At 50.4% G+C, this 22,450-nt stretch overlaps 6 protein-coding genes across 6 annotated transcripts; 1 reads left to right on the top strand and 5 right to left on the bottom strand.

Moving 5' to 3' along the window:
- Positions 1 to 994: 994 nt before the first annotated feature.
- Positions 995 to 3,037, bottom strand: LCP9604111_8731 (uncharacterized protein; the record flags this gene model as incomplete). Its single annotated transcript, XM_039076907.1, has 4 exons — positions 995 to 1,926; positions 2,043 to 2,385; positions 2,459 to 2,729; positions 2,790 to 3,037. 4 exons carry the CDS (start codon positions 3,035 to 3,037, stop codon positions 995 to 997), a joined length of 1,794 nt encoding a protein of 597 aa, XP_038925302.1.
- Positions 3,038 to 5,695: 2,658 nt separating this feature from the next.
- On the bottom strand, positions 5,696 to 5,959 carry LCP9604111_8730 (uncharacterized protein; the record flags this gene model as incomplete). Its single annotated transcript, XM_039076906.1, has 1 exon — positions 5,696 to 5,959. The coding sequence occupies one exon, from the start codon at positions 5,957 to 5,959 to the stop codon at positions 5,696 to 5,698; it is 264 nt and encodes an 87-aa protein (XP_038925301.1).
- Positions 5,960 to 6,955: 996 nt separating this feature from the next.
- Positions 6,956 to 10,727, bottom strand: LCP9604111_8729 (uncharacterized protein; the record flags this gene model as incomplete). The annotated part of the gene is made up of 7 exons (XM_039076904.1): positions 6,956 to 7,038; positions 7,100 to 7,179; positions 7,231 to 7,315; positions 7,505 to 7,612; positions 7,743 to 7,783; positions 8,781 to 10,434; positions 10,502 to 10,727. The coding sequence occupies 7 exons, from the start codon at positions 10,725 to 10,727 to the stop codon at positions 6,956 to 6,958; spliced, it is 2,277 nt and encodes a 758-aa protein (XP_038925300.1).
- A 3,615-nt stretch (positions 10,728 to 14,342) lies between these two features.
- On the top strand, positions 14,343 to 15,461 carry LCP9604111_8728 (uncharacterized protein; the record flags this gene model as incomplete). Its single annotated transcript, XM_039076903.1, has 2 exons — positions 14,343 to 14,558; positions 14,649 to 15,461. 2 exons carry the CDS (start codon positions 14,343 to 14,345, stop codon positions 15,459 to 15,461), a joined length of 1,029 nt encoding a protein of 342 aa, XP_038925299.1.
- A 269-nt stretch (positions 15,462 to 15,730) lies between these two features.
- On the bottom strand, positions 15,731 to 16,651 carry LCP9604111_8727 (ribulose-phosphate 3-epimerase RPE1; the record flags this gene model as incomplete). Its single annotated transcript, XM_039076902.1, has 3 exons — positions 15,731 to 16,000; positions 16,075 to 16,326; positions 16,409 to 16,651. The coding sequence occupies 3 exons, from the start codon at positions 16,649 to 16,651 to the stop codon at positions 15,731 to 15,733; spliced, it is 765 nt and encodes a 254-aa protein (XP_038925298.1).
- Positions 16,652 to 18,967: 2,316 nt separating this feature from the next.
- Positions 18,968 to 22,024, bottom strand: LCP9604111_8726 (uncharacterized protein; the record flags this gene model as incomplete). The annotated part of the gene is made up of 1 exon (XM_039076901.1): positions 18,968 to 22,024. The coding sequence occupies one exon, from the start codon at positions 22,022 to 22,024 to the stop codon at positions 18,968 to 18,970; it is 3,057 nt and encodes a 1,018-aa protein (XP_038925297.1).
- Positions 22,025 to 22,450: the final 426 nt, after the last annotated feature.

Here is a 22,450-nt window from a genome sequence, read left to right as displayed (position 1 = left end):
AAGACAGATGCAATATGTATACACCGCCTAGGGGAGGTTTGGTGCGAGTAAGGCCAACGTGTATCGTAATGGTGTGTTCCTTGCGTGGGCGATGCAATACCGCTGCAGCATCTTGGCAGGAAAGGTGCCGAGGCTTATTCCTGCAAGTAATTTCCGGCTCTTCGTGTTGATTCGAGAGCGAGCACCGCACAAGAGACGCGTCTACCTTGGCTGCAGTTGAGGGGTAGTTGGTCACGGCCATGACTGAGGATGTGAGTTGTGATTGACGGGTAAATCCAGCCTTTCTCCGCAGATCCTCCATTCTTCCCCGGACTGTGCCTTTCCCCCGGTTTTTTGCCTGCTCCTGGATGTTTCCATTGTGTCTTGCAGAAAATTTCTATGTAGCTTTACATTTAGCTAATAATTCGCGAATAAAAATGGGGTTGGAGTGTTGAGAATTAGGATTAGAATAGCCGCTTGTTATACGTAATGGTGGTAGAGTGGTAGTTAGCTACACCAAGTATGAAAGATTTATAATCTGATTGAATTCAGAAATATCGGTGATAGACCCTATTCCTGTAGTATTAATTGTACATGTAAAGCTCTTGCAAATAATAATCTCGCTTGGATAAACAACTGGTCTTCCATGACATTGGTATATATGGATGTGGTATCAACCTATTTGTACATTGAAAGGTAATCATGATCAGACCTGATCTTTCTCTATCCTGAAATGGCCGCCTGAAAGATCAATTCCAGCTGTCCCACTTCAAGTTATGGGTGAACATCTGATTCAGTAAATCGTGGACAATATGGCCATGCTTTCCCCCCGGATCGGGAGTAGACATCGGCAGACGAAAAAGACAACAAACGGAAAACAAGAAACATCAGGGAATTAGCGATAATGAGTGATTGCTGCTGCGAGTGTATCCTCCCGGGGATCATGGAAGAAGGGAACAGTATGATGCGCACAGCCAGATATCCAACCGGACACCATTGCTATCTCAAAGGATCCTTAGAAGACAGTACCCTTGACCTGGGCGATCTCCTTGAGATTGAGGTTTTTGATCAACATGGTCCAAATGATGGCCAGACCCATGATACCCACACCAACCGAAAGCATAATGACTTCGGAATAGCCGTAAGCGGCCTGGATAGCCAGTCTGACCTCGCTCCCCATGGGATAGCTAGTCTGCACTGTGATGTCTTCGTAAATGTTGTCCAAGTTTGACAATTCAGACGCTGGGAGGTATCTCGCAAGAGCGCCGGGGAAGGTATTAGTCCAGATAGCTGTGCAAATAGTGTAACCGGCGGAGTCGCCGATAGTACCAACAACGTTCAACAAAGCCAATGCAGCAGCGACGTGTTGATGATCTACGGCAGCCAAAATAGAAATCTGCTCGACGATAATAAAGATCGAACCGCCGATCGAAATGAAAATCTGGCACATAACCTGGTATCCGACGCGCATACCAGGCTTACGGAAATAGATCATCAATCCCTGAGCAAAGATGTAAAGGGGAACAGAGATGTATAACAACCACTTGAACCGACCGGTCTTTCGGATAGCCCAGCCGACGAAGAAGAGTAAGACACCGGACACGACATCGAATGTGTTATTCACGTATCCAGCCTCGGCAATCGTTAGGCCGTTGACCACCTGGAGGAAGGAGGTGAAGTAGTTGTTCCAGCAGTAGAAGGATAGCTGATAGGTGGCATCCAGAAGACAGGCACCGACAACGGTTCGGTCGGTGAGGAAGGTAATGTTGAGCAAAGGCACGGGAGCTATCCAATTTTCGTAGATGGCGAAGAAAAAGAGCATCGAGAACCCGACAGCAAGCATGGCGATGATATAATCCGAGCCCCAGCCATTGGGTGCTTCACTTGCGATATCGAAAGGAAGTTCGAAGATGACTAGTCCACCAGTAAACATGAAAACACCAGGCACTGTTCGAGATTAGTGTCTGTTTGAAGAAGTAAATGGTTGAAATTGGGAAGTCTTGTCGATAATGTCCGACCGGCGGGATATGTGCACCGAAATGATAGAGAAAGGTAATACTCACAATCAAACTGCATAGTCCAATACCAGACACCTTGCAAAAATGTGCGACCACTTTTTTCCTTGATCCGATGACCTTCCCTTTCCGCTTTGCGGAGAGTGGTCTTGAGGATGAAGTACAAAGGCGCCGCCACAATGGGGAAGATGATAGCCCAACAACCCAGGCCCCATCGCCAGCTGACCTGGTAGTAGAACTCATCTGCTACCTTTGCTCCGGCAAATGCAGTAATAATGTATGGTGAAGAAGTGAAGGCATACGCGAGGCCTCGGTTCTTCAGTTGGGAGGCATCGGCGGTCACCACATCAATGGAGTATTCCATGCCGCTGAATCCGAGATTGTAAAAGACCTAGTACTCGACCGTAAGTATGTGCAAAGGAGGTTCGTTCTGAGGAGTATCTCAGAATAAATGGCAGTCTTACATATCCAGTACAGTAGATGGCAAAACTGTTGCAAGAGGCCAAGAGAATCAATCCCAGTGTAGCGAAACATGTCATCAGCAAAAACCCCTCTGCACGGCCCCAGGTATCCATCATCTTTCCGACGGGGATATAACTTGCTGCCGCAAAAGCATCGGCAAGCGCAACAGGCACACCAGACAGTGAGTGAGCCGAGAAGGAACTGGACACGTAAGGGCTCAAGCTGGAGAAGACTGAAGATTGGAAGGCGTTGACAAAATATAGGAACCAGATACTATAATCGACTGCTTTAGCAACTGTTCAAGCTTAACTATTGTCTAGGGAAACGGCTTACTTGATAAAAACCAGAGCCAAGGTTGTCTTGGACCAGGTCAAGGTGATGGCCTCAATATCGCGGACACCATGTTGGAGGTCTTCCCCCGGCATATCCGCCTGTTGAAGTTCTGTGTCGGTGGCAGGATCTATCTTGCTTGGTTGGATTCCATCCGCTGGGGGAGGTATGTCGGTTGAGCTTGCAGCGTCAGAGGCCGCCATACGGCTGAAGACCGTTCGGGCCCTTCGGATCAAAAGACGGACGCCCATATTGAAGAGGTAAAATTAAACAAGCGTTCAGTACAAGATTGGAAATAATGGGGCGCCCGTTGCACTTATAGTATACAAAGTCCCGAGATCGGCACAGTTCGGATGGGACACCGAGACAGTGAAAAAAACACGCGGTGTCGTGACCCGCATAGCAAAATCGGCCTTTGGCCTCTAGCGGTGATTTGGTGAAATTAATTATATCCACTCATCAGCGCATTCCAGGGCTGCTAGCCTAGGGCTTGCCCCACCGGCAAATCACAGCGAAACAGGGCAGATCTAATCAGATGTCGCCCTCATCTTATCTAGCGAGCGCTAGGCCCGAGCGGGTAAGCGTCGACCACAATAAGCTTTGCAGCGTCGGTCTCAAGCTTCGCTTGGCCTCTTGGCTGCAAGAATCCATATTAACTGTGGATACTCCCTCGTCTTCCGGTCATGAATCATGGAATTGCCTCATTTGTCTCGCTTGGTTGGGAGATTGATAATGAAAGTGGTCGGCACATCCAACGGTCCCTGCCGCTGATTGGTCCACGGGCCCATTACCCCTTATAAACTCGGAAAATCTCCATGAATCAGAGTCGAGAGTCGTGCAAATCAAGATTGGTTCGGGGTGTGGCAACCGAATATAGCAAAGCGCTCGGCGCAGCCCTCGTTTAGGAAACAATTTCGGATCACAGGCTAACTACTTATTGACCGTCCGACGGCTCGCGGGTGGAGAACGCGGTCATAGCGAAATTTCAAAGGTTACGCATAGAAAACGTGAGAAAGGGGAGACGATATATAGCAAAAGGACAAGTAAAAAGACTGCTGTCGAGCTAAATGGATTGTGTTGTTCCCAAAGAGAGACGGCGCAAGTTCGGCCGACTATTTTGGTCTTCTGGTTCCAGCTGGAAGGTTACTTAATTGAATTACATAATTGGCTCTTGCTGCCCAGTGGCTGACAAGGATTTATGTGACCGGCAAGGCTCGAGAGCAGCGGCGACTCCGAAGATATAAAAGCAACTCGCCTGAAGACTTCTTTATATACCACGAAATATATATTTTACTTCCTATTTACATTCGTATCTTCAACTATTACAGGATGAGGTTCACTTGAGAGCAGTGAAAATGTATGACAGTCATACAAAGAAGACCCTAAGTTCTTGTGCCCTTAAAGATGATTGGGAGACTTGTCGAGATCATGCTGTCGTAGGATTCCTTAACTTGCTGACCTTCAACTGATGATCTGAGTTCTCCATTCGGGATCTGCCCGTTTGCGGGCATATCCTTTATGGCTTTTTGGATTTCACGCAGGAGGAGATCATTTCTTGGCTGCCACGCATAATAGAGGCCATACACCTTGACTTTCGGGTAAGGGCTTCTTCGGTCTATTATCATATTCGCCTAAACACGAGAAAAACATCTGCCCATGAAGGAATTGAATGCTCTTGTACCACAATTTTAGTGCATGTATCAGCGGAGTACAGCAACGAGAAACTTGCTTCGACTTCGTCATCCACTGCTCCACAGATACGTATTGAGCCGAGTAACTCCGTGATCTAAGCCATAGCGTTGCGCGCTAAACCGGACGTACCTTTTCTCGGGGCAACTGCATCTTTGCGTAAACAACCATGTAGTTGATCCGTACGCCATTGTCTGGAGAATTGAGGGATACTCACATCCAATAATGGAATTTGGATCTCAAGGGCCTCGGTTAGCAATGATCCGGCCCCTTTATGCTGCCATCCGTCCGTATATATACTTGCCATTGTTACCATGACCATCACCGTTCTGGGATTGGCCGATCCGATGACCTTTCTGTAGATATGCAGTACTAGAATGGCTAGCTCTGACACATCCAAGAGTATCCATGGGACCAGCAATCCATGAACAGGCAACCTATAGCATCAGTCGTCTCAAATGAGCCCACACTAAATGCTTTGATATGATGTGGGATAACATTCCTGCAAAGCTCTGCAGACTTGTGGTGTTCAAAAGCGTGTGCATAGCCGATACCGGTGCAGAGCCCGGACAGCTTGGATGCTATTGAAGTCTCTTCTGCGGTTTTTCCAGTCCTCGCTTATTTTGATTGCCTTCTCCGGCTACCCTTGCCATGAACAGCCAATCGCCACCCAATCAAGATCCTAAATAGTCCATGCGCTTTCGGGGCCAAAAATCCTCTCTGAAATTTTGACACCCCCGGTGAGAAGTTTTCTAGCTTCTTTGTATCTTCGATCAGTCATTTGACATCTGGCTAACTTGAACAAAAAAACGCATCCTCGGAAGATGGGTCCTCTCCTACCGTTAGATCAAGGACCTGGAGTGCATGAGGGACACATACTCACCACTGGCTCATAATCTGCCACATCAGTAAAGGGGAACCAGGCATCTAGCCCACGTAAACCATCCAATTGACTTTCGGAGGATGTCTACTGATTGCAGCCAGTTTCTTGCAAGATGAACTAAGCGATGCATATCAAGGCAAGAATCTTCATGCGTGGCACGTACAAAGCAAAAGGAGCTGAGAACACCGATCACCTTTTTCTGTTCGACATTGGACGCCGGCGGAAGGGACAATATCGGAATATCCTTCTCTTTGATACAGGCCAGAAAGCAGAGAGAGATAGTCGGCAGCGGGAGGATTTTGTCGTCGAATTCGCTCAAATTATGTGACCCATGTGGTCACGACAGGGTTTCGAATGCTTTTGCATCGACCTCAAAGTCCTGGCTCAGAAGATCGATGGCACTCTGCTCTTGTCCGACTAAAAGCTTAACATAGCTAGCGATTGTCATGCTGTTCTCGTTGATAAATGAAGCTGCTTGCACACTAGCCAAAGGGACACAAGTCAATTGCTCGAGAAGCTCTGGGCTATTTTCAGTATCGTAAAGGAATTCCTTGTCAATCAAGGAGTTGCGCAATACATGAGTAGCTCTTTGCTCGTCCATTTCGGGAATTCGAATGACGTTGTTGGGTAAGATGTTGAGCTACTTTGTTGCTTCGAGTACTCTGTAGTGAAGACGATGACGCCTTGGTCACTCCTGGGGAGGTAATTTTTGAACCCTCCAGTTGTTGAATTCTTGCTTTCAATCCACATATCAATATTATCGGCATTATCAAGAATTAACAGCCATCGTCCAGCGGTTGGCCTGCTCAGGGATCTCTGAGACGGCTCTTTACATCCTATCGCGAAGGCCGATTGCAAGCTGATCGGCCACCGTCTGGTATGTCTGTTGGAGACTCCATATCCACCGCAGAAAGCCAAAAAATAGCACAATCTAGATAGATCTCTCCTGTTTGATACGTAGCTTCAAGGCAATCTGTGTTTTGCCAAATGGCGATTCTTTCGGTTCGATGCTTGGTAACGTTTTCCCTTTACCTCATTGCTTTATCGGGCCATGAAGCTACGCTGGGTAGCTTGGGGTTTAGTCGCCATTCTGACCAATGTCTTTGAAAGAAACTTGAGCAAATTGTCATTCGTGGGGACTTATGCGTGATCGCCAGTTCCAACAGACACAAGATTTGTCAAGCTGAATGCTTGACAGGAATGGATACTTTGAGACTATTGAAAGTTCAAGATCGCCAGTTTGAGCACAAAAACAGAGATTAAGCATTAGACGATCGTCGGCATATGGTGTAACAATATTTGGATATATCCAATGTGATAATGGATATCTTGAGTGCATTTCAATGCATACGCGCATGTATCTGAGCAACGGATAATTATGTATGTTGTAAGATCTCAAATAAACTCTTGAACGCAATGAACGAATACTTAAAGCTAGAATTGACCGGACTGGAGTATTTCTCCCAGAGCAATGAAAGCCCAATGCAACAGACACAAAGGAGATTATTGGTATTCAGAAAGCGCAGTGTTCTGTCCTGGAATGTTGTGGGCATATCGAAAAATCCCAACGCCTGCAAGAAGAAAGGTATCGTCGATGTCATGGGTCATGGAGTTTAGCAGCACTCGTCGCAGCATTCGCAGCAATCGTCGAGGGCCAAGCAACAGCACATCGCGGCCAGACTGAAAGAAAAGAGCTCAGATTAGTGTTGTTCCCACCTTCACCGACAATATGGTTACTTACCAACCCATGAGACATCCCCGGTCAGATTTTTGTTCTTGAGGCTGTTGAGGTGGAGGAGGAGCTTGGTTTGGGTATTGCATCTGTTTATCGGTAAGTGTGTGTGGCTTGGGTGGTTAATTGTCAACACTTACTCCACCAGGCTGGCCTTGGGCGTACTGAGGGTACTGGCCTTGCGGGTACTGGCCTTGCTGGTCATATCCAGGCTGCTGGTAGTATCTGCATTTGCAAGTTGATCAGCACCATGTCCAAAGTATTGACCAAGACATGAGCTCGCCGCAGACCAGGCGACAACTTTTGCGGTCGCAAAGCGTACAGAAGCCGATCGGTCTCGGTTTCGGTATCGCCAATGGTTGGTCCTGGCAAGACGGCGAAAATCGAGTTCTGGGCTGATAGGTGCTGACTTACCCCGGCTGAGGGCCAGGCGGAGGGGGTCCATATCCTTGCGGAGCGCCAGGCTGGTACCCATACGGAGGCTGCTGCTGCGCATAAGACATGGCAGCGGGAGGTAATCTTCTAAAATCGAGGTAGAACGAATCAGCGACTGATCACAATCAACATTATACAACATCAAAATTTGCGACGCCTTTGATGAGACCAGGGTCACAGTGCATGAATGGCTACCACAGCAGCTAAATCCACGTACCTGGGATAAGGCGAAGACAGAGATTGGTCGAAAGGGGGAGGCTGTGATGAGCCAAAATAAGCGATTGAAGAGGTGGAAAGAGATGAAGGTGAAGATGCGAAGATGTGAGATTAAGAGTGTCAGAAAGGAGAAAAAGGCAACTTACTTTCTCGAGGTTGTATTGCAGGTAAGAAGGAAATTGTCGGGGTACTTGAGAGGTACCTGACCGGTGCGCCCGATAGGGGCATTTGGCCGCCAAGACTCCAGGGCTGAGGTACCTTTGAAGTACCTTTTTGTCTCTCCTCCTTTCCCCTGCTTCTCCACACGGGCCGATTTGCTAGTAAATATTGATTCTTGGCCCTTTTTTGCTTCTATCTCGGTGCTTGAGACATTTGCAGGCGAATACTTCTATTTCCAACTAGCAACAATCGGATTACTAACATCGCAGTACCTCAGACATACCCATCGGCCCTTAGGCCACAGTATCACCTAAGTTCTACCAGCCACAGTTCTGCCAGCCCTATCGCCAACAAAGGCCGTCAGCCACGAATTGCATCCCTTGGGCGGCATTCCATTGGCTGAGGATCGGCCACCGGGTCACACCGGACTCCACTCCCGGCGATGGTCAGCCACTCACAGTCCGTGTCTGACTCTTGGCACTCACCGCCGGTATTGTTGCTGCCTGGGCAGTACCCGGTACCTGCATCCTCATACCACGCAACACTCTGATGCTTGTACCTGCTACAAGTACAGGGCTGAATACAATTGCAACGGTGTACCTGCAAGTGCCATTGATTATCAAAGATCACCTTCTTACTGTCAGTACGCCCTGTGAGAATTGGTCTCCACCGAACGCTCCACCGAATGCCAATGCCAGTATCACACGATATACAAAGTCGCCAAAGAAACAAGATATAAAGCCAAAAGATCGAACCCCTAAATCCCAGAGACCATTAACCACAGCCCAAAGTACAGTACACGAACTCGATCATACAGTGCTTTGGACAAACTGTCGTAAAAAAACCCAGTGGCAAAATGAAGCAGACTACGATTGCTCACTTGAGATATGAATCAGTATCAGGCGTGCAGGATGCCTGCGAACCGGATAATGAGGAATCTTCCGACTCATCGATGTCGAGGTCGAGATCAAGATCCATCTCAAAATCGAACTCAAACGGAACATCGGGAAACTCGGGGAATTGGTCAGACTCCTTCAGCGGAGCGGACTCCACAACATAAGGAGGCTGACCCTCAACCAGGCCACAAGCAGCAACAGCAAGTTGATACCCAGGGTCCCTAGTCGAAAGATGCGTGGGATTCCGAATCAGAAGCTTCGAGTTGGTGCCATCGCCAGTCGCCTCGGTGACTTCCTCTGCGGCAACCATCCAATGTTTCAAAACATCCATGCCGGGCTGATTACCTCCGCCCTTCCCGCCGCGCTTCTCGCTATCTTTCCCGCGGCCCCCGCGGCCCCGCTCACAGGGATTGAAATGCGTGCGGCGCAAATGTGCAGCCGCGTTGTAATTGGCACCGTAGCGCTTCCCATTGCGACAAGCCTTGCAATTTGCAAGGAAGTACTTGCCAGGCGAGATATCACGGCAGACCCAGACCGTGCGGACGGAAGCGTGCACGCGCTCGATATGGCGGCGCAGCTCGTGCTCGCCGTGGAACCCGTCCGGATGGTCCGTGCAGATGCGGCAGTATGTCTTTGGTCGTGGCGGTCGTCGCACGGAGGCCTTGGGGATAGCGGCGACTTCCTTTGTTGTGCCGTCTGCTGAGGAGATGCGGACCATCTTGTGGTTATCGATCTGGGACATGCTGCTGGCGACAGACTCGACCTTTGGAGCAATGCGGCGCGTGGCTTGGGCGATTTGCTCTTTGGTGCGTCGCACAGCCCGGGAGCGCTGTGAGGCCAGGGTATGGCCGTCGATGCAGTCGAAGAGGAGGCGATTGTGGGGCATTGGGTAGCGAGAGGAGGCGGCTGGGGGAGCAGATGCCGAGAATGGTAGGTTGGAGAAGGACGATGGGTGAGAGAAGGGAGAATGGGAGAATGGGGAAGACGATGTGGGATCTAGGTCAGGGTACACGGGGGAGAGAAAGGAGTCTTGATACGGCAGGCCGGAGGTAGGAGGCACCCAGTCCGGCGGGACGGAGTCGGTCGGTTCTTGATACTGAGCTGGTCCGGTCGAGTCGAAGCGGATCATGTTGATTCCACCAACTAAGGAGTCGGCGGTCGTGCTGCGGGACATCTCCGGCGCAGCTGCTGGGGCCTGGTCGGTCCAGGGGGGCGTCCGGTCAGGGTATTGAGGGAAAGGTCCGGGTTGTCCATGATTTGCGAGTCCGAAAGTCAACGCCGAGTCACAGGGTTGACTGGGAGGAACGTCCAAATACTTTGCGAAATCGGATGGCGAAAATTCGTCGACATGGTCGAGGCGATGGGTCCGTACCAGGCCGAAGGATTGACGTTTACCTATGGCGGCACCGGTGGGGTGGTGCTGGTGGGAGACCGGTATTTGCTGGCTCTGGGAGCGCACCATCGGCGTGTGTCGGTAGGAGTCTTGTCCCGCGAAGGCAGCGCCGTTCCGAGGTGGGTCTGCGGGGCAGGCGTAGGAGAGGTCGCGTGGGCAATCGACTGAGAGATCCGGGGTCTGCCAATTGTCAATCCAAGGACGAATGGCGGTTGAAGTGAGGAGACGCGAGCGCGAGGAGAAGGCTGGAGCAAGTAACCAAGGTCACACATACGGTGGCTCTCCGTTTTGCCTGAGGAAGACCCAAATCACAACATGGCAACGTCCGTGGTGTCGCATCCTGTCGATTCCGTTTCCCCAGGCTCCCAGCTGGCTGCCAGTTGGAATCCCGGTCGTTGGTCGGGATGAACTGACTCAGCCGTTCAATCCAGAGCTGATTTCGTTCATCTTCCGGGAGGTGGGAGTGTTGGACCAAAAACGCCTCGTGGTATCCGGAGATGGCACTGGTGAACAGTTCGTCATCCAGATTGACAGTCATGGCGCAATGGGTTCCTCGCAATGGCCGGGAAGTAACTGTCTATCAGCAATAAAATGGATGGAGAAGGGTGGGTTGTATTCTGCGAATAGTTAGCGCATGCTTTGCGCGAGAGAATAGGTAAGAAATGCGTACGTAGAACTGAAGCGCAATAGTAATAAAAAAAATTAAGTCGAAGCTGCGCGGGTGGAAAGCTGAGCTTATCAATGCAATCGTCGAAGATCTGCGTTGCGATGAATGTACCACGGTCTGCTGTATAGTGAAGGATAAAAACAATTAGACAATATGGCAAGTTGGGAGAAGAAGCAAATGCAGATTGGGCCGACGAGTAGATAAAAGAAGACAAAAGTTCTGATCGACGATGAAGGACACTCCCCACAAAGAGAGATACGAGAATTGGCAAGCAGAGACTACTCCGTACTATACTCCGTGCTCCCAGAAACGTGGAAGCCGGTGATCGGGTCTGGACCCTGAGATGTTCGGGTAGTCATGTATTTCTCTTTCCGGTAATTTTCTGCTTTTTTAATAAAATATCATGGCCGCAAAGTTTATCCGTGGCGAGGTCATCAGCAAGCCCATGTCCCAGAGGCATGCACCCGGGTAAGAGGGCCGACACCTGCTAGAAGCGAGATCCTGCTGGGTGCGAAGCTGCAGACGGCCGAGAACGAAAAGGAACTAAAAGTGAGGCAGCGAACCGGATCACCCCGAGAGTGGTCCGAGCCAGCAGATGCGTCCTTGCTTACGAAAAGGTGACCTGATACATGTAAACCGGGGTACATGACACCATACATATAACCAAGTCACTGGCCCCTCAAGTAGCAAGCGCCTACAGCGGGAGCATGAAAGAAACTACAAAACCCCTCCGTTTTCCGGTCCAGCACCGCCATACTCCGAAACAACCCCCTAGGATCCATTTGCTACGGTCGGACCAAGAACTGCCACGTCGTCTGGCGTGGCAGCTGGGGCATCCTGCAGATGACGCTGTTTGGCTCCCTAGGTCAGCGCCCAATGTCCGATCGAGATGACTAGCAAAGGATAATAGCGTGATTAATGAGGAAGTACAACATAGCCGAGGAAATAGAGTGTCGAACGGTTCGATTCACGTGTTACCGTGTTACCGTGGGTCGTTGCAAGGTTCCCGCCGCAGTCCCACGGTTCATGTTTATGCTTGTCAGGGATGGCCCCTATCAAATATACAACAGGGTGTTCTCATATGTTGTAGTCGATGTTCCCAATTATGGTCTCTTTCATGCCTGTCTACACGCTATCGATTGACCCCTCCGATACGCCGTATCGAGACTATTCGGGATACACGAGGTTAGTGGTGACTAGTACAGAGGCTCCACGGTCTGAGGTGGATCGGTCTCCTGATCGGATAATGGTTGGACATTTATTGATCCGCTATGATGTTGAGCGTTGGCGACTATGTTGTGCCGGCAATAGATTCCTTACATTATAGAGCGGCAATCTCGGGCTCATCGAAAATGGACTCCGTACCTCCCTCCGCGATCACGTCGATCTGTTTCAGGATAGCTCTTAGAGTGAACACAACATGGCCACGGAGCAATCTGTATGGGGTAGTCAATGAGGATCGCCGGCTAGACATTCTTGCACCTAACAGGAAATTCTTCACCGTAGTATTTCGTACTTCATACAACATTGTAAATTTCGACGATGGATCATTTTTCCTATCCCGAGACAGGCGGGATCACTCCCGTCGAATGGGCGAATTTCGGTTTGATCATCTATCGCCTACATACATGATAAGCTAAGAGTCCTCCCCACATTCGACACGAATTTGCTCTCACCGTCAACTCAAATCCTTGACCGACTTCGTCATTCTACGGGGAGAACGGATTGACAGGGTACGGGGCTCTTGCGTGATTACCTGCGCCATGTCAAAGCTCGTGGCTCTGCGGGTGTTACATGGCCCAGACGCTGATAAGTCTGCCCCTGCATTAATGCTAGCTTTTAAGCTGATGCCTGCAGTCAGAGGTTGTCTCGGGTCCGACTAGAAACCCATCGATGAGCCACCTTTCAGCCACCTTGGATGATAGGCTGTAAATTCCTGGTCGTGTGCACGGGACAAGTCATTCTAATGCATTGCATTGGAATGGGAGAGCTATACGGAATATTGATTTAATAAGTAAGCTCGTGCCTAAGTCTCAGCTGATGATATTGACTAATGATATTGACTCCCCGAGCGTAGTATTAATTCGTGATAGAACGGCTTGAGAACCCATATCCTCCAAGTTAACGCCTTTCAATTCGTATACTTCGCACCCACAGTCCGCCCTCCCTGGATTTAAACGTATAGATGCAGCCTGCTTCCCCATGTCGATCGCGTGACATGGGACAGCTCGGCCGATTTGCCGACAAGCGATAGAAGAAAGCGAGCCGGCTCCAATAGTAATAGATCCCAGACGCCGAATGAGTTGAGCTGGGCTGCAGTTTCATGACTCGGGGAAAGCATAGATCGAGCTTCCATGCAAGTTCCGTGGCCTGGTTTCCAAGCAGGCGAGAAGTTTGTGTCAGTAGGTTCATTTTCTTTGCCTACTAGCATGATTGGTGTGCTTTCTGCATATCGCTGCGCCTCCAGTGTAGGACGCGTCCTTCGAGGCTCTTAGGCTCTTCCTCTAAAGGAGCGTGGATATATATTTCTGCAGCCTACTATAACACAGGGACACCTGGTGCTTATTTGAGTGGATACGAGGAACTATTATAGGTGTGCACTATCCGTCTCGTGTGCTTGTGACCACACTCACAGAATACAATATATATCGGGCTGTTGTTGGGTACTCTCAGGTAGTAAGGGATTATTCATCCCATACGGGTGTAGAATCTTTGTATTTCGGCACTTCCGCCAAGACCAGTCCAAACCGTTATCAATAACACTCCCATGATTGGATTACTTGATGATCTCGTGAACCAACTGGTATCGAATTGCTAATAATAGGGAAAGTGCCCGAAGTGCGAGAAGTGCCTAAAGACGTTTAAGTTGACGTTACTAAAACCTGCTTCTTACCCAACTCTTCATAAAGTCTATAGCTTAGTTAGTGGGTAGGCATGCTGATCATGCTCAGACCTTGGCCCCGAAGATGATGTTTGATAAACATGTGACAGGTAACTATAGCCATGGCTGGCGCATGTTCTTGAGAGATGTCAGGTTGCTGTTCACGGAATAGACCTGGTGTTCCAGACTGAACCCGAACAGGTGAAACCAACCAGAATATTCCAGGATACTTGGATCTCTGGATCTGACGTCAAGTTGCCACACTGGGGTCCTGGAAAGATAGCAGTTGGACATGTGGAACGGCTCGTGTGGAGAGATGTACTCGACTGAGGGGATTGGTATACATCATAGACCAAGTACAGCTACAGACATATATAGGGGGAGAACCCTCTGAAATCGAGAGAGCATTCATCTGCACGTGATACCCACCAAGCCACGTCATAACAAATCCCCTAGGGGGTAAATAAATTATTTTTCTCCTGTAGAAGCTCAATCCAAGAGGAAAGACAAGACTAACCCCTGAATGAATTCAGTATTCCTTCCATAAGACCCTATCTCTCATCCTCAACACCCATTAATTACACCATCAACACCACAGCTCCAACATGTCCGACTCAACCCTCTACCTCTACACTTCCCTGACCGCGGGGTCGTCGCACATTATCACAGCGACCTCCAGAATTGAGACAATCCTCAAAGCGAACAAAATCCCCTTCCGCGCCATTGATGTCGCCACCGACGACGCTGCCCGCAAGCTCTGGGGCCGACGCTCCAAGGGCAAGAAGATTCCAGGATTGGTGAAATACGGCGATATTGTGGGAGTATGTGACAGCCCCTTGCATAGATGCCGATTTCACGCAGTTCTGTCGTACCAATATACCAGGAACACCGCTAACCCCAGCGACTTGTAGGATCTTGAAGAGATCGAAGAATGGAACGAATTCGGAGAATTGCGTATGGTAGTAAACAGCGTCCAGGACCTAGGTGGAATGCCACCCACCAGCTATCCTCTCCCGGCGACCGAGCCCAAAGCCGAGTCGACACCAACTACCCTCAAACCCTCCACGATCAAGATCCAAAACCCTCCCGTTACCAAGCATGAAGACAAGAAAGACGATATGACCGTGCTGGCCCTGCGCCAAGCTAGCTCGGAGGCTGCCGCCAAGGCGAAGACCAAGTCAGACGATAAGAAAGACGCGAAAGCACAAGCTACAGGGGTACCTGTCGCCAGTCGCGCGCACCGCGGCTCGGTGGCCCCCGAATTGCCCGACACCGCGCCGGAATCATCACAGGCCACGAGACGTCCGACCCTAGTCCCCGAACAAGCGGCCGTATCCTCGGCAAACTTCCACGCAGATAACGCAGAGATGCTCGGATTGGTTGGACACCATCGCTCGTCCAGGATTCCAACACTCGACAACGCGGAGCAAGACAAGACGGTGCATGATATTAGGCAGTCCATCTCTGCAGAGCCGACGGGCAATATTGATGCTCTGCGCAAAGAGGCTGCGGAAAAGGCGGGGAAATCGAAGTCCCCATCGATTAAGGAGGTGCCAGTTGTTGATGATGTGGCCGTCGAGAATAAGGAAGAGCTCATGGAACCCAATGAGCCTAAGGGCAATGCTATTGCTGAAATGCTTGCGACGCCTATGCCGCAAGAAATCAAGTCGGAGTCTAAGGATGATACCAAGGGAGGGCTGTCTCCCACACAGAAGTCGGAGTAGGCAACTACCGGTCCAGGATCGAGGGAGTCGCTGTTCACGAATTCGACGATTATGACATCTGTACATCAAGAATGCCTGGTAAGGTACAATCGATTTTTTCGTACATGCAGTATGAAAATGTAAATAACCTCGAAAGCGTGGACAGTTGACTCCCACATGTAAATGCCATTCATAACTCGTGATTAAGAATGTATAATATAAAAAATTAAAGAGACCACCCCTCAAATGAGACAAAGACACCTTAACCCCTTTTGTGCTATGTACCGTCTCTACAGCTCCGCGCCGCGACGCTTCTGGACAGCCTCGCGCAGCTTCGCGATGACTTCGCCGGGATCTTGTGCGCCGAAGACCGCAGAGCCGGCAACGATGACGTTAGCACCTGCATCGGCAGCCTGGTCAATTGTACCCAGGCCGAGGCCTCCGTCGACTTCGATGTTCAGATCGGGGTAGCGTTTGCGCAGGGCGGCGACCTTGGGAAGCTCCGAAGCCATGAATTTCTGGCCTCCGAAACCGGGGTGCACGGTCATGACTAGAACCATCTGTGAAACGGAGTTAGTCCCATTCAATTGAAATGAAGCGGTGTGGAAGAATGGGCAATCTGGCAATGACTCACGTCTGGTCGTTCGGCGGGGTCCTCGCTCTCAACAATATCCCACAGCACATCGACGGGGGTATCGGGCTTAATAGCGATACCAGCCTGCATACCCTGCTCGTGGATATAGCGAATCAATTGCTTGGGGCTAGTCCGAGCGGTAGTTTCTTTATCCGTAGGATCGGTCGCGGCGACGGAAGAAACAGCCGCCTCATAGTGGAAGCAGTAAAGATCGCAACCGGCCTTCTTAAACTCGACGACCCATTTATGCGGCTATAACGAAGCAAAGGACCGTCAGCGGGGAGAGCTCATGCCGTGCCGGAATGACGCGGGTATGGGGAAGTCCATAACTCACCTCCATGATCATCATGTGGCAATCGAAAGTGCCACGACCGCAGGGTTCGGAAGGACGATCGACGCAGCCGCGAATTTGAGATACGACAGGGCAGCCGATGGTCATATTCGGCACGAAGTGACCGTCCATAATATCGACGTGCAGCCAGTCGGCGCCCTCTTCCATCTTCTTGGAGCAGTCATGGCCCAGATTGGCGAAGTTGGCGCTGAGGATTGAAGGGGCGATGATAGCTGGAGGCGCCATGATGTTGTATGTATCGGGAGTGGGTTGTAGGAAGGAATTGGGGCGAGGAGTCTGGAGGGGTAGAGGGATGGAGGGGTTATCAAGAAAAAAAGATATGAAGCTCCCCGTGTTTACATCAGTGGCGAAGAGTGGATATAGCCGGGTTCAGCGTGAATCCCGAAATCTACAACTCGGGCTTCTTTTGCTGTATTCTTCTCTCTTTCTATCTTTCTATCTTCTTCTTTGAAGTCTCCCCTTCTGTATACTGTCAAAGTACAGGCGATGAGGGCTCTGACTCTCACGTGTACAATCTTGACTTCTTACAGCCAAGAAATAGAGGATCAGCATTTCGAGATCCTTGCATCCTGGATAACCTATTTAGGTGATGGGAGAAAGATCTTCAAGTCTGCTGACCTTGATAGAACTAGAATCTGCGTCGAAGCTGCGGAGTTCAGGAGCCAATCAGGAAGAATCTCCCCGGTTGCTTATAAGATTATTCCTTAGCAGTCTTTTATGGATTGATATGGTTTGGATTTCGACTTAGCTCTGCTTGCACTATATTTTATGTCTTGCTACGGAGTATTTATTGGCTTAGTGCTCAGTTGACTATATACAACACATTATAGCTTATCTCCCCTTCGCCGATCTTACGACTCATCATTCTAACTGGAAGATCGGGTACTCCATACAGATACCTAAATCTCAATAGCCGTTAGAATAGCCGCTTCGTTACCCAAGGAGATACGTCTTAGCAAAGTGGGCCATTATCAGTGCTTGTAGCGGGGCACACTGCTCCGGAGTATAGAAGTTTTATGCTACCATCTCAATAAACTTGAATTGTCATAGTATTCCTGGCCCCTATGAGAGATCACCTCGGTTGGGTAGAGACATACCCAGTACCGCAGCCAGACTTCCGCTATCTTGTTTATGCGTCCGCCCCGTCCGTCTCCCTATGCATGGTACCCAGCTGCGACAGATATGATAGAGGCAATGACTGCTCTCCTTGTCTTTCTTCTCTCCGTAAGGGAAACATTCAGTGTCTGGGATGATGTCTGAAGGGAAAATGGGAGAGTCATCAGGACACAAAGCGAATTGTCCGGATGTTGACCGCATAGAAGAACAGCCACCGAAGAATTGCATCGAACGTCCGCTCCAGGCACAGTCCCAGCGTCAACATTCCGAGTCGAATTAACAGCGGTGTTAAGCGTGTTCTCTCCAGCAAGCGATTCAGGGAGTTCTGACTCCTGAGCCCGACATAAAACGGGCTAGTCTGCTATTACTTATTGCCTTTTGACTTTGCATTGACTACGGCACAATAGAAGAGTACTTTGAACGGGAAAATGGGAACTTTGCGAGGGAAGACTCTCGCCGACGTAGAAAATTAATGACATAGAAGAAACGAATGGAAGTGCACGAAAGTTATCTCTCACAACACAAAGTCAGGATCTCTCGGACTCTCCTCCTCGAGATAAACACCCTCCTTTTTTTTGTCTGCGTCATAACCTGGGACTACTTCCTTGGAGATTTGGTGAGTGATCGCAGATATCAAAAACCCGAAGAGAAGCATATCTGCACTCTCGAAGATGTTAAGAAGCCCATGCAAGTGGATATGGAGAAAGGCCATTTATCAGAAACTCCAGGTACTGAGGCGTAGGCTCTAATGCAAACGTAAGGTAAAGGATCCGACCTTGCCCGGTCCGGCCGTGGTTGGTTCAGTCGCTTTGCCTCTCCGTCTTTGCCGTACATCTGGTTCAGCCGGTCGTGGCCGGTTGAGATCGTGTATCAACTCCTCCTACTGCATGGAATTAGGTATGATAGCGTGGAATATTAATTCATCAGGAAGACGAGCATCGGCCATCCAACTCCCGAGGTCTCCGAAAGACCTCACAATACGTTCCCAAGTAGCACGGTCTTGGTTAAACTCATCGGGCAACATATCCCCGACGTCTCCGGCATCCCGGGCGATATTTGAGAGGCGGGCACTCCACAAACTCTGGGGTGGCAATCGATTTGGCATCCAAAGCCTCGAGAAGGCCACCATGAGCGCATTTGATATAGTCTAGATCACAGGCAGGTCCCCTCTCGCAGGGGTCATGTCGATTGAGAGCAAAGGAAGAGATCAACTGAAGATGAAATAGAAGTGAGTGAAAGAAAAGAAGAGGTTGAACCGAGAGTGATATAACTAGCCCTGGAAGGTGGAAATGGTTGGGAGCCAGGTGGTGAAGGAAGGAACCTTGTGTTCGATCTTATTGAAGTAAAACATCATAGACATAAAGCATTGATTACATTAATTGCGAGCCACCAGGGCCAGAGCTAAATACATAAAGATCGATATCCCTAGATAGACCCAGTCTCAGCCAAAGAGACAGAACTCTTCCGCTTCGGCTTCATAGTCCATCCAGACAGGCAGGTCCAGCCCGCGCCACTCTTCCTCCCCTCATCAAACAGCGCACCAAGACCCTCAAGCAACATAGGTCGCTCGCGACCCATCTCCACTCGCAATTTCAGTAACCACTGCTCCCACATCCACCCTCCAATCAGTCCAGTAATACTGGCAATATCCGCCGTGCTACCAATCGGGCCCTGCACTGCCTCGTAATCTTCAATTTGGCTCTGCACACGCGGTGCCGGAGTCTCGCGCATCGGCTCCTGCTCGACGTGTTCGGTACCCATCGGGAGGACCATCCACGCGCGCTGCGTGTCGACGAACCCGCTGTTGCGGAGACGGGCGACGAAGCTCTTCGATGCTACTGGATCGTACCCACGGTTGCGCAGGTTGAAGGCAAACTCCACTGATGTTGCACTGGCGTACGGCCCCGCTCGCGAGATCTCGGCGTCAAGAACTTGGAATTCGAGGTAGCCGCCTGGCTTGAGGCATCGCATGCATTCCTTCAGAACTAGGTCGTACTCGTCGCGGTCCTTGCCTGCGGGACATTCGGTCTTTAGCAGTGCGTGCAAAGATCGGGCGGAGATGACATCAAACTGGTTGTTGCCAAAGGGAAGCTCCCAGAGGTTATCCACGTTCACCTGGCGGTGATTGGGAGGGCCTTTGATGGCGCTGTTTACGGTCTGGTTCTTGGAGGCGACGGTGTAAACTTTGACATTTGGGAATTCGTACGCGGCTTGCCAGGCCCAGTCACAGGAGGACTGACCGCCGAGGTCTAGGATGCGGAAGCTGCGTTTGCGTGGTCCCTGCGAGGCCTTGGGCTTTGATGAGGTTTGTGCAAGCATACGCTGGGCAGGACTTGTGAGCAGATTGCCGCCGTTGAGAGACCGAAGAGCATCCATGGCCCACATGGGCTGCGAAAGCTGAGCAAGAACCAGCTGCTCCTTCTCCACCTTGTCAAATTTGGCCTTCTCAGCCAGCTCAGAGGTAATAGTCGAGTTGCGAGGTGCCTTGGCGAATGGACCCTTGTATGCAGGGCGCTCGGGGCGAACAAGTTCATACTTGCCCAGCAAGCAGTTGATGTGAAGGTCGTTCATGGCGAGGCGCATGGATTGGACGGCATCGAAGCGCATGTTGCGATGCATGAACCCATCTGTCTTGGTTGACTGTTCCCGAATAGACTGGAAGCCTCGCCAGTAAATTGAATCCTTGCTAGCAAGGATCGGGGGCAGAGGACTGAGGGACTCAGGGACACCCTCGACGAATCGCACCATCTTAGTGGTAGACTCTTCTGTGGTGTCTTTGGCTTCAACCTCAATACTATCAGACTCCTTGGGTGATTCTACAGGCTCAACGTCATTCGCGGGATTTGTCTCACTAAGAGCGGAGAGGTAAGATGCTTGGGCTGACAACCAGATATTGGTCCGGTCGTGGCTCGCAACTGCACGTTCCTGCAGCTCTTGGTCATAACACTCGTCGTATTCATATCCGTTCCCAGAGCGGGGGATCTCCTGAACCTGGACTGCATCAAATGCAGCACTCATGGGGCTATCTTGGTAGATAGACCGACGAGTGGGTGTGTCACAGGGAAGTCGAATGGCAGTAAGCGGGGCCTCTTCATCACGAACAGCTGTGACTGGGTTTTCGTCAACAGGGGGCTCATGCCATTCAACTACCTGCTCAACAATATCTCCATCATCCCGACGCCAAGGAAGGTTGTAGAAACCCTCTGCAGCCGCCGACGATGGTTGGTAATTGGTGTTGGGGATTGACCACGTGTGGCGCGCTCGGGGCGCCAAAGAAGCAAAGAATCCACCAGGAGATGGAATGCTCAAATCGCTGAAACTGTAACCAGACAGCTCAGATGCGGGAGTGACCCCGTCGGCACTTCTCGGGCGGCTGGGAGGCGGCTGAAGTTGCCACATCTCGCCTTTATCCTCCGAGGTCTCAGAACACGAATCGGGTGTCTCTTCTAAGTGAACGTGGTGTAGCATTGCCAGTGCCGAGTTAGGCAGAAATGCGCCTTGGTCAATAGACTGTGGGGCGTCGTACAAGTCATCATATTCGTAAATTGGCTCATTATTCAGATGAAAAGAAGGCGAGGACGATGGCGAGAGCGGGGGTGAATATGCCTGGGCAGCAGTGGGAATTCGGGGGAAACTTCCCAGAACATGACGCCAGTCCTCATGCTGGGTCTCGATAGCAATGGGTACAGTATGGATGTCTGAACTGGAGTCCGCATTGTCTAGATCGCTTTCGCTTCCGTCCAGATCTCGGCGAACATGGATATCATGTGCATCCCAGTTGGTGTCTGGCAGAGATTGAGAGTCCGGTGTAGCCAATGCACTGATTATTGATTCTTGGTCCGAGGTCATGCTACCATCGAGCGAAGGCGGGGCATATGATGCAGGTACAGAACGACTGAGCATCGACAGCGCCGCTGGCGAGACTGGTATCTTGGATGGAGGGGTGGGCGGGACTGGCGAGCCCTTGAGGGACCCGGTAATTGACGGCCACAATGCAGAAGAGGGAATCTCAAGGGTCAGAGAGCGCTTCCGACTGCTCCCAGTTGAGGTCACCGAATTGCGGGTGATTGGGGTAATCAAGCTCGATGGCCGCGTATCGGGGGAAAAGCATGAATCGCTCATTTCGGTTTCATTATCGTCAATACTATCATCATCTGTGGCATCGTAAAAGTCGTCGTATCCTCGGAACTCTTGCATCTGAGCCTGCCATTCTGTATCTGAGCATGATGAGGTAGTGCCGGCGGAGAGAGGCGACATTAGGCGGGCAAGGCGGGCGTGTGTTGGTACCGAAAACCCGCTGGTCTGCAACTTCAACTGCGGGCTGATAGCTGCCGGTGTAAGTCTGGACGGGGGCGAGCCTTTGGGACTGGTTTGAGCGAAATTGGATTCGCGCGTATCCTCCATTATAGTATTAAGCACCGTTCCTCGGGCCTGCCGAGGGGGCGGGAATCGTACAGTCGAGATACGGAGTATATCGGTCATGTTGAACACCTGATCAAACTGTTGGATGTTGGTTTTGCGTGACTCGCTCACGGAAATATCTATGGGTATCTTGACTCGTAGGAAATGGCGACACCGATCAACGGGTCTGTGAAGTGAAAGATAAAAAGCAAGATAACAATAAGAAATAAAACAGATGCAAAAGCTACCAGAGCTATAGGCACCGAGCATAAGAGAATGAAGTCCACGAAACGAAGAACGCTAGCGTTCACAGAAATTGTGGCAGTTGGGACGGGTTTATAGTCAATTGGGCGCTTTCCACCAGCCACGGGGTATGTGCAGTGAGCAGCCGATCACTCTTCAGAAAGAGTCACTCCGTTACAGAGACTAATGCAAGGTTGGGCACAATTAATCCAATCACCCTGGTCTGGAGGGTAGCAGACATTGATCTTATTGGTGGAGAGGAAA

Source organism: Penicillium roqueforti, assembly GCF_015533775.1.
Source record: "Penicillium roqueforti strain LCP96 04111 chromosome Unknown scaffold_36, whole genome shotgun sequence".
NCBI lineage: Eukaryota > Fungi > Ascomycota > Eurotiomycetes > Eurotiales > Aspergillaceae > Penicillium > Penicillium roqueforti.
The sequence above is the reverse complement of the archived record's forward strand: the minus strand, read 5'-3'. Positions and strand labels throughout refer to the sequence as shown.